We start from the raw sequence: 13,686 nt of genomic DNA, 5'->3' as shown, positions 1-13,686 counted from the left end.
AATAACAGAGTCTCTCTGAAGGAAGTGAAGAGGGGGGGTCTGTAGGTCAGAGGCCATGGGACCTTGTACAGACTCGTATTCATTTCTGCCGGGCTAGCCAACTTGACAAATGCAGCCTTGTAAACTGTATAGGTCCCTCCATTGTCACAGCATGTCTTCTATCCACTATAGCTGAATGCCTCAACAGATGTACCTTTGGAAAGGTCATAGTTAAAGGTACCAAAAATAAACACAGACATCTTGAAACCGTGTTTAGCTGCAGTCAGCTTCAGTGGAATGTTTGTAGTTGTTTCTGTCAGAGCAGCTGCATCAGTTGAAACACAGCAACATGACATTCTTTTTATTTTGATGTTATTGATATTTTGCAAATCTGCCATTTTCTAGTTGGATATGCAGCCGCACACTCGGCAGACAATCTACGGCCTGCACATAGGGAAAGAGTATGAAGTGCACATCCACTGCAGGATGCAGGGGTTCGTTAAGTTTGGCGAATTCAGCGACTCCATCTACATTCAGCTGACAGAGATTCCTACCAAAGGTAGATTTGAGTTGGATTGAAACAAAAAAAACAAGAATCTCCCTTTTGTGAAATGTAATAATCTGACTGGCCGCTTCAGCTCAGACTATGAAAATGCACAGATTTAGAAGAATGTAGCTTTGATCGTGGTGATAGTTTCTGTTTTCTTTTGTTTTTTTCAGAATCCACCGTGCCATTTACTCTGGTTCTTATTTTTGGCCTTGCGGGCATCCTCATACTCATCATGCTGATAGTCATCTCTCAGCAGCACAGGTAGGAACAGTGACCTTTTGTCAAGGACATGAACATTAGAAGTGTTCAAAACGTATATTGTATGCAGCAGTGAGAAGTTGGCTTATTCAGCAAAGACTGTTTCTCAAAGTTTCTATGAGTAGTAAAGTTGAGTAGAAGATGAGACTGAACTAAACTAAGGAACTGAACTAAAGGTGTAGCATTCATTTTCTGAGAAAACTGTTTATAGCATTACTAGGAAAGGAATTCCAGACCCCCACTTGATTTTAAAATGCCTTCAGGGAAATTTTGCAAACTCTGGAGCAGTAGTACAGTGTGTAGCAACACTTGCACAAATATGACCTGCGTGGAAGAGTCATCAGAAGACGACATCTACTGTGTCCTCACAACCAAAATTAGCTTCAGACACTTGTAAATGAAGACCTAAATAAAGGAAGTGTTGGCAGGTAAAGTCAGTTCGGAAGTTGTTTGGGGGGGTTGATGTGTTAAGAAACGGCAAATTCAGATATTACAGAGAAGCTGAAAATGTAAAGATATCCACAATGGACTACATCGCAAGCTAAAAGTTTCTGTTCCTTGACGTAATCTCTATTAAAAAATCTGTGGACAAATCTTAAAATTGCTGTGTATGCAGGCAAGACGACTTGAGCCTCTCACAGATCTCTTAAACAAAATCTGACTCCTAGCTGGCGACAAAAAGAATTTATCAGGTGTAAAATAAAAAACACGAAGCCAGCCCAAATTTTTGCTTGGAGACATTTTCTGTTGTCAAATAATTGCATCATCTTAAGTTCATGCCTTTGGGAAATCAGATCGTCTTCTACTGCCTTGTATAACCAGCTCTTTAAACAGGGATGCCCATAGCATGGCGTGGTATTTTTAAGGCTAATGCTGACAGCTGTGAACACATTAACTGCATCACATCCTCCTACCTTTGCAGATTAATGATGGTTCTTTTGCCACCTGTTCCTGCACCCAAAATTAAAGGCATCGATTCGGAGTTGTTAAAGGTAAAGGTACATTTATGTCCATTTGTTTTGTCTGTCTTGTCTGTAATCTTACTCGTGTGCACATTCATACTAGACCCACAGTGATTCATTTCAATTTTAGCAAGTTCATCACAAATATATATATTTATAGTGAATATATAGTGATAGTGAAAATACTGATGATATTCTATCATTATTTCAGTAATTTAGAAGAGTGTCCCCCTTGACATGATTTATATACGATACAGCCTACATTTCTTTTCCAACCATTACATGTCAAACTTTGTCAGTGTTCTTTGACAACTACTTTGAATGGTTATATAGTATTTTATCCAGTGTCAGTGAAACTGTAAACATTAATAGTTCAGACACAGACAACACAATGTTATTTAATAAAGTACATAAAAGTTGCATAACCAGTTTGTCATTGTAATTCTGATTAAAAACAGACTTTACTGTACTTGTGGCTCGTTTGACTCAGGCATGTTAGACCACATAACCATCACACACCACCCTCTGTTCCTTTCCCAATCACTGCCTGTAAATAGAAAGCAGAAAGTAAATGAGGCACTCTGCAGGAAAAAACATGCGGACGCAAAGAGGGTCTCAGTTCAGCGAAGTGCAGGGTGTGTGATGAGGTTGCATGCATTGCAAAGCCTTAAAAAAAAACCTATACACCAAAAAGAAAAACAATAATGTTGCTATGTATCAAATATACAAAACTGGAACAAGATATTTTTAAATATTTACCAGCCAGTCAATAAGTAAAAATGTTCTAAAGAAACAGGTAAGATTTTGATTCATTGCATGTTTTGTGCACATGCAGAAGGGAAAACTGGAGGAGCTGAATTTTATGCTGAATGGTGGAGGTATAGGTGGCCTACCAGCGTACGCACCAGGTTTCTACCAAGACGAGCCATGGGTGGAGTTCATCGAGGTTGACGAGGAGGATGCAGATAGTGAAGAGAAGGAGGACAACCAGGGCTCAGACACCCAGAGGCTCCTGGGTCTTCCCCAAACCGCGAGCAATCACAGGAATATCGGATGCTCCAACAGCATCAGGTAGCAAAAGGATTCTCAGGTAAATTCATTTGACTCTACCAGATGACCACAAATGTAAATTCTTTCTCCCTTCTTTTGGTTCTTATTTTCTCCTCCAGCCAACCTAATGATGACTCGGGGCGGGCTATTTGTTACGACGCTGAACTGTCTGATCAGGATACCCAAATTCTGATGGCTGCTCTTCTGCCGGGCCATCCCGGGGACGAAGAGGCCTCACTGGGCTTTGCAGAGAGAACCCCAGCTTTGGAGAGAGGTGAAACGCCTGTTGTCCAGTCTCAAACTGGAGGACCCCAGACTTGGATCAACACAGACTTCTACGCCCAGGTCAGCAATGTTATGCCCTCTGGGGGGGTGGTGCTTTCTCCTGGCCAGCAACACAGAGTCCAGGAGAGCACCTCATTCTCAGAGAAGGAAACACAAAAGAAGGGGAAACAAAGTCATGACAGTGAGGACAGTGAAGAACAGAAAGCAAAAGAGCCTCAGTTTCAGCTACTGGAAGTGGATCCAGAAGGAAGTGGCTACACCACCGAGAGTAATGCCCAGCAGATCAGCTCTCCCCCTTGCTCTCCCATGACTGGGGAGGGGTACCAAACCATACACCCTCAGTCAACAGAGACCAAACCTGCAGTCACAACAGAAGCTAATCAGTCACCTTACATTCTTCCTGAATCTCCCCAATCCCAGTTCTTTGGCCCTGTTGCAGACTACACAGTGGTACAAGAGTTGGACACTCATCATAGTCTGCTCCTCAACCCGCCTCCCCGCCAGTCTACCCCTCCATGCTTGCCACAGCACCCCTCCAAAGCCCCAATGCCTGTGGGGTACATTACCCCAGATCTGCTGGGGAACCTCTCACCCTGAAATGACAGTGCCATCAGATGTCCTCTGTATGTGTAAGACTCATCGGCCAGGAGGTCCCTTGCAGCCGTGCTACCCGGCTCCTGTCGGAAGCTTAAAAAACTTGCAGCACACAGAAAGGATGAGCGTGCACAGGTTTTCAGAGGATGCTCAGAGGGACACGTAAAGCTGCACATTATATTCTTAACTCTCTAGCATCTGTTAGAAAATACAGAAAAAGGGAAAAAGGCAACGTCATAAACCAAATGCACAGTTTGCGCTTTTTGTTAACATCCATGCATGATGGTTAATCTGCCTTAAATTGCATTAGATCTCTGGCTAATTGTACAAAGAGCAATGACATTGTTGAAGTCTTAAATAGCGATATCAGAGTATTGATGTCAAGAAGACAAGCACAATTTAGTCACCACTACACAGAGAGGCGCCCCACAGAGGTGTATTGCCACTTAAATGTTTCCTATTTTGTTATGTCATCTTACTAGTACCTCACAAGAGATATATTTTTATACAATAAAACCCAACACTGTTGAACACAGCTATGCAGATTTGCATACCTGGCTTTATGCTAGCTGCAAATGTAATCGAATAGATTATATCAACAATTAAAAATCACACAAATAAACTACACTCTTGCAGACGGGAGTTGTCAGTGCAACAGGTGACCACAACAAACCAAAGAAGAGTCTCTTAATACATAATGTATGATCGATGTTATATATTTTACTGTCGTTAGGGAATATTGAAAGGCAGTCTGGGAAATTAAGGAAATCCTTTACAGTGGTCGAAACAGAAGAGTCAGATAAAAAGGGAGATTAAACACTTAATAAGCTCATTCCTGGAATGATTAGAAGATTGCAGGCCGACTGTATGTGTCCCAGTGTGGATTTGATCTTTTACCCCTGAGGTTCATTATTTTGACTTTATTTTCACATTTACAAGCGAACCTTTGTCACTGACATTACTGAAGCGCAAGTACTCCGATGCAAGGAAGGCTTCACCCACAGCTCTGGAGCCACTTAGTGCAAACTGTGCAGTAGAATATGTAGCACCACCAAGTGCCTTGCTTAAGGGCACGCTGATTTAGCTATTTAGAAAAGCAAAAGGGATGCACTTAGCTGCTATTCCTCCTCATAACTTTAGTGGTCAAGTTCTCTGTAAGGGAGATGTATACTTCTCATGTTGTATTCTTACTCCAGGGAGAGCAACTGGATAGTTGGAAGACTGTGAAAATGTATAATACATGTAATTAGCCAACACTATACTTAATATCTGCCACGTATACCATTTAACAACCTGTGCCTATTATAGTGGTATTGACTTGCCGTTTCAGTGTTATGGTACTATTCTTATGAGATTTGGATTTGTGCATTTATGCATTGCTGTGTACAGACAAGCGTTGCTATGTATAGACGAACTGATGTAAATCCTATCTGTGCACAGATACTCTTCTAAAAATCTGCACACACGCTGCCACAGAAACATGCACGCTTATACTCATACCATATATAAAAAAGTTAAACTGCCTTAATTATAAACTGTACTTAACGTTGCCTTCCTGACACAGTCCCGGATCTTGTGAAATGAAAATTGACACTAAACAACTATTATCAAGCTAAAAGTAATCTTCAAAGTTTTGATCTGACAGCCCTAAAAAGATATAGTTAGCAACAATTGTGTAACAAGGTGGGGTTTTCTAATTAGCTTTCCCCTCATGATTTTCTTAGATTAACCTAATTTAGGACATTGTTTATGTGAACCCCGTTGTTGGTTCTTTAAAAATGAAGATTTTTTCCACAGGTTTTCAGCTCCTCTTGTTTTCATTCTCACAATTCTGTCATAAAACTTGACACTATGACTCATAGACAGCATAGTTTGTTTGTGTATAAGCGGCTGTCTGAACCAGTAGAGCTTGCCTTACAGTATATGCAGGGTTTCGTGATGCAACATGAATTAATGAATTTTCATATCAACAAGTCCACAGCTGAATCAGAGCGGTTGGTATTGTATAGCATGGAGGAAGCCTTTGTATGAACTTCTCGCCATGAACAAAACATACTTAACAGCTCGAAAGAAACACATCCAGCCTATCAATTATGCTGTTTTGGACTCTTTCTGGAGATAAATACGCTGATTGCGTGGATAGAATAGGTCTTTTGTATGAGACAATCTCATAAGAAAGAGAGACAAAGCAAGAGCCATGACATAACAGTATTAAAATGTGAATCTGATAAATATGTGCCATTTTTTTCTCTTTCTGCCTCTCTCATGTCTTTGAAACAAACTCTGCTGCTGCTGCCTAGTGCGGATGATGCCAGCAAAATATAATGCTGCTGCATAAATGTCTTAATATATTCACTATTGCTGTAAAATTACAAGTATATATTTTAAAGTCATTAATGTTACTTGTTACAATGTATTGCTGCTTGGTACATGTGTTTCTTCTACAGTCAGCCTTACCGTAGTGAGCAGGGTTCGGACGAGAGTGCAGCGATCACTGCATTCTCCACAATGCCACAACGCTGTGGGAATGTCTCGTGATAAAAGCTGCATCGAGCTTGAGACTGACGATCTGAAAATATTCTGAGCAAAACAGAGAGATGCGATTTGTTGACTTTAAAGGAGCATTACAAAAGGACGGCGGTGCCTCGGAGTCTGTGACCGTGCTCACATTAATCCAAAGATCCCAGAGGGCTCTTGTCAGGGATTTAAGGAAGCGCTGTTCACTCTCCGTTTCAGTTGTGCGACAGTAGCTGTGAACGTGTAACACGAGTATGAAACGCCGTCAGAGTACCGAGAGTAGGTTTTTAACCAGTGTTTGCATCACTGAGAGTCACGTAACTAAATTGGGCGGTGCTTTTTTTCTCCCCCCCTTCGAGCTTACTGTCAGGTGTTTACTTCTGCCTGTTCACTGCGCTTATTCGTAATGTCGTGTCAAAAATTGCAAGTGTTATTTGAAGCTTACAAATGTTAGAGATACTTTAGAGGAAGCACTTTGTACACATACAGTATATATCAAATGTTTAAAACACTATTAAGATTTTTGTATCTCGGGCTGAATCAAGTGTGTAATTTACATGTTACTATTAAACAGCGTTACATTTTCTAAGACAGCACAAAAATCAAACAGTGAGGAACCGTCGATATGAATAAGCTTTAGTTTCGTTTTACAGAGTTTTTGTTTATAGAACGTATTTTACACAGATTGCCAGAATGATGTACTGTTATGGAGTATTTAATGTTTGTTATAGAATTTATTGATAGACCAGATATATTTTAAGAAGTCATATAAAAATTTAGGTGGAGTGAAATGCTTATATTGTAACTCTGTGTTCCTATCTCTCTCTCATTGTGTAATTTCAGCGCTTCATTATTAAGAAGTGCATTTTGACGGGGTAGAGTATGTTATAGTGATGGGCTTTGGCCCGCAGCCTCTGTTTTCAAAAGGGTGGCTTTTGTCGCTTGCTTAAGTCTGGAAGTGATTTTGCTGGAATTTGTGCCGGTGGTTTATCAAACAAAGAACACTGAACCGCACATTTTTTCAGCTTGTTAAGGAAATTGTTTTATTCTTGACTTAAGTATTGCGGTATAAAGTCTTTTTTTTTTTTTTTTTAAATAACTTTCAGTGGCTCCACTGTCTCTTTCTTTCCATGTGTTAATGTGTTTGGAAGAAAGAGACCATGTGTCATCCAGGCTCATAAAACTGGAAATATTCCTCATGCCAGACTTGGAAACATCTGCATTGCAGTCTCAAGTGTGAAAAATGCCATAATTTGTCAGTCTCCAGTGGCTGCAGTAATTAATATGGCTTCAGACCCCATCCCCCTTCTGCTCTTCCTTGGAGCACCTGTCCTTGTTTAATGGCTGCTGCTTTTCCTTCGGGCCACAAAATATGTTGATCCTCAATATTTTGTTAATGTACTTTTACAATTGAGCCTTTCTGATGTTGTATGCGTGAAGTCTTTGACAAATTACACAATAAATATGCAGCATCTTGTGCATTGTTTTTGTCTACTTTGTAAATAAAACGCAACTTGCTTTGAAATCAGCTTCATGGGCTTCATCTTACCCAAATACTCCCAAGTTGTCCACTGTAAATTAGACTTATTGACTTTCATCAAATCTAATAAGTGTTGGAAATGCAAACGCAAGCTAAACAAATTAGATTTCACTTGATTATCAAGATCCTGCTACAGATTACTGACAATTGAATCCATTTAGGGTTCAACTCACTGAACTCATCATAATACCTCTTTAAGTCACTAAAAGAACTTAGACACCGCAGTGCACAAAGGGTCAGATAAGATCAGCCCTCGGACAACAGAAAAGGATGAAGAAAATGTACATTTCACAGTGGTTTCAGTGTTCGAATGCAACCAGATTAATATGGATTGCATGTGTGTGTGAGATGGAGGAAAATCCGAATTTCTTGCCTGTGTGTACGGTGATCGGAGGGTGGAGAATGCACACTTGTTTGTGAGCAGAATAGAGGAACTTGTGTGCGAATGAGTTCACAAGTGTGTGATTCTATCTGCTGCTGCTGCTGGAGTAAGTGGAGCGGAGGAAACGGCTACTGAAACAGTCGTGCATCGAGGGGAAAGCATATCGGACAATTAAGACACAGGCTGTGTACTCCGTTGCTCTGTGTGGGGCTGATTGAATCAGAGAGACAGCCACTCACAGCTCTTTGTCTCAGGACATTGCAGGTAATTACCCATAAGTCACTGTTCTCCTGTATTGGATCTTCAGCCCAATTACGCCCACACAAGCTGTCCACCTCGGCCTCATTTATTACCTCCGGTTGCTTGTTGACCTTTTCAGGCGCACAGTCCAACAGGCAATTCAGCTACATAACACAGATCAGAGGGGTTGCACTTTGAGTCTTGAAAACACTTAGCTCTGCACACTTGCCTCACTACGTTTATGTGTACATGGAAAAATTATTTCTATGATGCTTCTGTTGTCGATGGCACATACGATCATGCTGCCTACATCCAAAGTCAGGCTAAATGCAAATAGAAGATGAATATCATTGCTGTAAGGAATACAGAAAAGATAGGAAATATCAAACGTTTATTCATATGCTTTCAAAAAATCACCTGTGATGCCTTTTTCTTTTTACATGAGTTAGGAATTTTCGAAAGTTATAAGCATTGGCATTCCTCCCTTCCAAATAACTACTGCAAATGTTTCTGTTTCTCATGTGCATGAAAAGCTAGAAGGATTTTTAAAATTTGTGAAAAGGTGACAAGAGCAGGTGAAAAACAAGATGCATGACACCTATAAACGTAAGACTAGTAATGTGATGATGGTGTGGACTGTCATTGCCATCTGTTGACACACCGGGGGAAAAGCATTTTTTTTTTCTTTGGATTGGGAGGAGGGGATTTGGGGTTTGGGGGAGTTACAAATTCATCATAAAACAAAGTAAGCAAAGTAATAAGAAACGTAAACCTTCTTCTACGCTGAAGTCATGTGACTCCAACCTTAAAAGTACTGTTTATGCAGGATAGATGGCATTTGACAATCTATGTCAAACCCTCAAATCTTCTAGCGTATACAAATGTTTTTAAACTTATATTCAACAAGAAGCATCACACAAACGAACAGAGAATGCAAACCTTCTTTATTCAACTCCCAGTTTCCATATTCAACAGCCTTAACACAATACAGTGCTCTGTACAAGCATCAGGTTTTCAGGGTGACTGATACCTTCCCACAGAAACCATCATTAAGTACAGAGTGTATTCCAACAGTCATTTATCACTTCTCTCTTCACTTCCTTTTGCCTCTTCTCAAGTAACAAAACCTTGTAAAAGTTTCTTTTTTTAATCAAGCTTTGGATAAATCCTTGCTACTCTCTCTGTAGTCTCTGTAGAGACTGCAAGATTTTAATAAAAGCAATACTCAACATCTAAAGTGTGTCTGCAGCAAAAGATGGACACACCTGAAACACGTTAAATGCTTGTAATGTATCAGTGGGTAAAACACAAAAAGAAAGCATTTTGTGGTAGTTACATTTGTTATATGTGCTCCGGGCAGAACTATAGCGCAGCTTACAAACAATTCAAAGATATGAAATTTTTTAGGTTCACCAAACAGTCTGTGCTGCTTGATTTTTCCAAACCAAAGGTGCATTACATTTCCTGATTGATTTAGTTGTTGTTTGTTTGCTTTTTAGTCTAATTCTATTCAAAATAGTTTTCAGGTCATGTTCTAATTCATAACATCTTCTTAATAGTGCTCGTCTTCTCTTCTGATGTTTTTTTTTTTAATTTGGAGACACTATCTTTTTTTTTTTTACTCTGAAATGTTTAAAGAGTTTATCATGTTCTTGAACTTCCCTCTCCTCTCTCTCCTGCCTGACATCATACAGACGCCACTAGAGCGTAGTTTCTGCGTCTGGTTTCATAAAGGATGGTGAGAACAAAATGGAGGAGGCAGCTTATGACCATGACAACCACATACACTCCTGAGACAGGAGGAGGACAACCAACAGACATTAAAATCGAGACAGGTGACATGTGCCACGTTCTTTAAAGTGCAATCTGCCGTTTGAATGATAAGCTGGCATTACATGCATTACAGTTGGCTATTGTGCTTATTTGTCTAATGTTATCATTATTTGTGTACGGTTGGATTCCTCCTGCTCAACTTTCCTGTCAGGATTGCTCATCCCCCTCTCCCAGGGTAATACTTGTTGGTAAAACGAACACTTGCCACCAGTGTTGCTGGCTGAAATAAGTACCAGCTTACAGCTGCTCTCATCCTCAGCTAACAACACCAGGGGCTCATGCTCATTGAGCTGGCTGAGGCTGCTGTCAGGCAGCAGGAGGCAGGCGTCACTGTCAGGTCTCCCTAACATTAACTGCACCGCTGTCCAGCCCCTGTCACTGTCAGGAGGCGGGCAACGCCTCGTCACAGTGTCAGAGAGCAAGTGGCTCCTCACTCCCTGCATCGCCAAACAGCCTACGTCAGTGTCAGCATCAGCTGACCTTAGGAGATGCTTCGTTTTCAGAGCCTTCTCTCCTCTGTCAGCTGTACTTTGACTTTCACTTGGCCTTCTCTGATACTCAAGGGGCTCCTTGGGCCTCCTGTGACATATGCTGTACATGTACTACTTGTTGCATGTTGTCTGAGTTTAAATGATGCTGATTTTGAGATAACCCACCATCATGGTGACCATGCTCTTGTGGTCTAACACCTTGCTGACTTTGACTTTGTCCGCGGTCAGAACCTTCATGGTTTCCATGATGGTGACCATGGTTATGATTATGCCCATGACCAAAGCCACGAGGATGGTTACCATGATTATCCCCATGGTGGCCATGACCATGGCCATGATGGCTATGACCTTGTTCAGTGTCACCCCCTCCTACTGAGGTTCTGTCTGCATCAGGCTGTGCATCTGCTTTCCCTTTGCACTCCTCTGGGGTCTCAACACTCTGTGAAAAAACAGAAACAGAGCAAGAAGCATGAATTTTCAACATATTATCTAATAATATTTGTTCAGTTCATGTTATCGCAGTGTTGTAAAGTCTATACCTCATGTGAGCACTCTCCACATATGCGATTGCAGTATGTTTCTTTAATTGCACCCTCGATATGGCCCTGCCCGATGATGGAGTATGGAAGTGAAATGTGGTGGGTGAGACGGCCGCACCTGATAGCAAAGGACATTACTGTTGAGTTCAAAATGGGTTCTTCATCTCGACTGCAAAATGTGAGACGTGTAACAAACCTGTCATAAATGAGGAAGTCATCTTTCTCTCCTCTCAGTGTCTGCCAAACATCAGGCTGCTGCTCATCCTGTTTGTAGAGTGTGACGCTCTCTGACAGTCTTTCACCAAGCATTGGGTGCAGGCGTTGTGCTTGCTCCCCCTGGTGGTTGATGACCATATAAACCACATCCTTCAGGCCTTGACTCTCCATCGCCTGGCGCAGGCCATCCATTCTGTACAGTCAATGTCACCACAGAGCATGGGTTTAAAATCCATTTAAAAATGTCAGATTGATAAATAATACATTAATTATACTTGATATCTGACTGACAAATAAGTATATAGGATGTACTCCTTTGACAGTGAACTGGACAACTAAATGACAGCAGAGTGCTGTAATTTATCTTTATCTCAGAGTTGATACAACGGATTCTCATCTAAGTTTTTTTTTTTCTTAGAATAACCAAAAATGCAGGACAAGAGGTCATAGTAAAGTACGGCCGTCCCATACCTGGAGGCCTGCACCAAGCAGAACAATCAGCTGGCCTGTAAAAGGGCCACCACCGTCACCCGGCCCTCTGACCCCTTCATTGGTTCCACTTCCCCAATCTTCCAGGGTGGCGGCTGCTGACAGCGAGGTCCACCCCCTTCACTCTCTGCACCGCCCCCGTGGAGCAGGCAGAGAGTGAGGAACAGACTGAGGCACGCCCACATCCTGTGGTACCTCCTCCCTGCCCCAAACTGCAGAGCACAGAGGGTAAGGAACAACGGGAGGGGGGAGAGTTTGGAGAGGGAAAAACACGAGGTGAAAGAGGAGTCAGAAAATGCTCAAATTCAGCAAAGTGCGACTGTTGCACAAAAAAGGTTTTTATTCAAACCTCCTCCTGTGTATGCCACCAAACTGTTACAAGTTTTCATTTCAGCACAAACATGACTTGATATAGGCGAATATGGAAAACTGAGTGAGTGAAGGTTGCAGCTTGGGTTATTTCTTTTTTTTCCCCCTAAATTAAGCCTAATGACATCTTAAATACAAAAAAAAAAGTCATTGAGCTGAACAGGAGGCATGCTTGAGTATGCTGCCTACCCTTTACACAACTTACTGTATACATGCATGACATCTAGAAAAGGTTTATAATGTAGAAAATGGTTCAGTGACTGACTGAAGGTGGATAAACTGGTACATTGGATGCAATGCAATGTTTTCAATGCAATGCAATGTTTGCATTGCATATTTGTCCATTTATTCATCATTAAATTCATATTAAAAGTTGTAATATGTGCATTTTCCCAATTTTGAGTAGCTTTATATGGTAAGAATAATTCTGCCACTCACCTTCTGCTTAAAAAGTTTCTGTTTCCCTGTTAAGCTCTGCTTCGAAGTAGCTCCTTGAACAAAAACAAGCCTCCTCCTCCACTGCTCCCCCCTTTTATACTCTGCCTGTTGTTTTTCTGTCTGATAGGAGGACAAAGTTCAGTCAAAGCTGTATGCTGATGCTTACACTTTTCTCAAGTTAAAAAACACACAGTGCATGAAATTGTCTCGTTGACAGGACACAAACTTCCTTCATAGGATCGGGACAATTGGCAATTTAAAACTTCCTTCAGGTGGATAGTGACGGGGGAAAAAGTAGCTTCAGCACTGAGCTTGAGTGGATAAGCTTTAGGTTTAGCAATTTAAATGGAATAGGTTGAAATGACAGTTTTGTCATTTCAGTGCATATAAGGAAATGTCTTAAAACAAGGAGGAATATTGTGCAATTCTGTTTCATACTTTCTGCAAAGGGAGGGGAGGTGAAAAGGATAGAAGGCAGGACTTTGGAGGGGTTCCAGCGTGTCTCTGCAAATTCCACATGAACACATCCTGTGCACTTTGGCAATCACTGAGAATAAAACATCGAACAAGTTCTCAAATTTAAACAGTTGGATATTAAGGGTACAGATCAATGTTAACAAGATATAATATGGTACTAAGAACATAGGCAAGCAAATTACATTCTCATTCAGTTTAGGGCAGGCCAAAGTCATGTACAGTTAATATGAAAAGAGGTTTTTTTCATCACTTAAGTCATTTAGTAGGGACTAAGAACCTCCAAAAACTCTGTCTGTTAGCTACTGAAGCTACAGTACAGTTTCAGGTGCTTTACAGAATTATTCTGAAACACATTTTAATTCTTGTCGAGACTGATCACCCCAGCTTGGGTGAGGGTTCATTTAGTGTGTGGCACAGCTTTAAATTGACAATAAAACTGTAATTCTTGTGACATAGATGGGTCAAATTATGTAAACC

The 13,686-nt window shown here is 41.0% G+C and overlaps 2 protein-coding genes across 4 annotated transcripts in view; one reads left to right on the top strand and one right to left on the bottom strand.

The window, feature by feature from the left end:
* Positions 1–7,672, top strand: part of ghra (growth hormone receptor a) — a 31,359-nt gene extending 23,687 nt beyond the window's left edge. Inside the window, 6 exon segments of the mRNA XM_072387728.1 lie at positions 385–538; positions 700–790; positions 1,710–1,779; positions 2,585–2,820; positions 2,919–3,657; positions 3,659–7,672. Of these exon segments, the coding sequence (XP_072243829.1) occupies positions 385–538; positions 700–790; positions 1,710–1,779; positions 2,585–2,820; positions 2,919–3,657; positions 3,659–3,844 (1,476 nt within the window). The 3' untranslated portion in view covers positions 3,845–7,672.
* Positions 7,673–9,283: 1,611 nt separating this feature from the next.
* On the bottom strand, positions 9,284–12,832 carry selenop (selenoprotein P). 3 transcript variants are annotated; one of them, XM_072387727.1, is made up of 5 exons: positions 12,733–12,830; positions 11,908–12,137; positions 11,417–11,629; positions 11,221–11,338; positions 9,284–11,120 (listed from the first exon to the last, which is right to left on the bottom strand). In XM_072387727.1, exons 2-5 carry the CDS (start codon positions 12,108–12,110, stop codon positions 10,446–10,448), a joined length of 1,209 nt encoding a protein of 402 aa, XP_072243828.1. In that variant the 5' UTR covers positions 12,111–12,137; positions 12,733–12,830; the 3' UTR covers positions 9,284–10,445. The 3 variants fall into 3 exon arrangements, with proteins under 3 accessions (XP_072243828.1, XP_072243826.1, XP_072243827.1); XM_072387725.1 differs by having other exon boundaries at positions 10,473–11,120; positions 12,733–12,832; XM_072387726.1 differs by having other exon boundaries at positions 10,572–11,120; positions 12,733–12,832.
* Between the last annotated feature and the right edge of the window lie 854 nt (positions 12,833–13,686).

The sequence above is a fragment of the Leuresthes tenuis genome, unplaced genomic scaffold (assembly GCF_036924035.1).
Source record: "Leuresthes tenuis unplaced genomic scaffold, fLeuTen1.0.hap1 SCAF_6, whole genome shotgun sequence".
In the NCBI taxonomy this organism is placed as follows: Eukaryota; Metazoa; Chordata; class Actinopteri; order Atheriniformes; family Atherinopsidae; genus Leuresthes; species Leuresthes tenuis.
The sequence above is the reverse complement of the archived record's forward strand: the minus strand, read 5'-3'. Positions and strand labels throughout refer to the sequence as shown.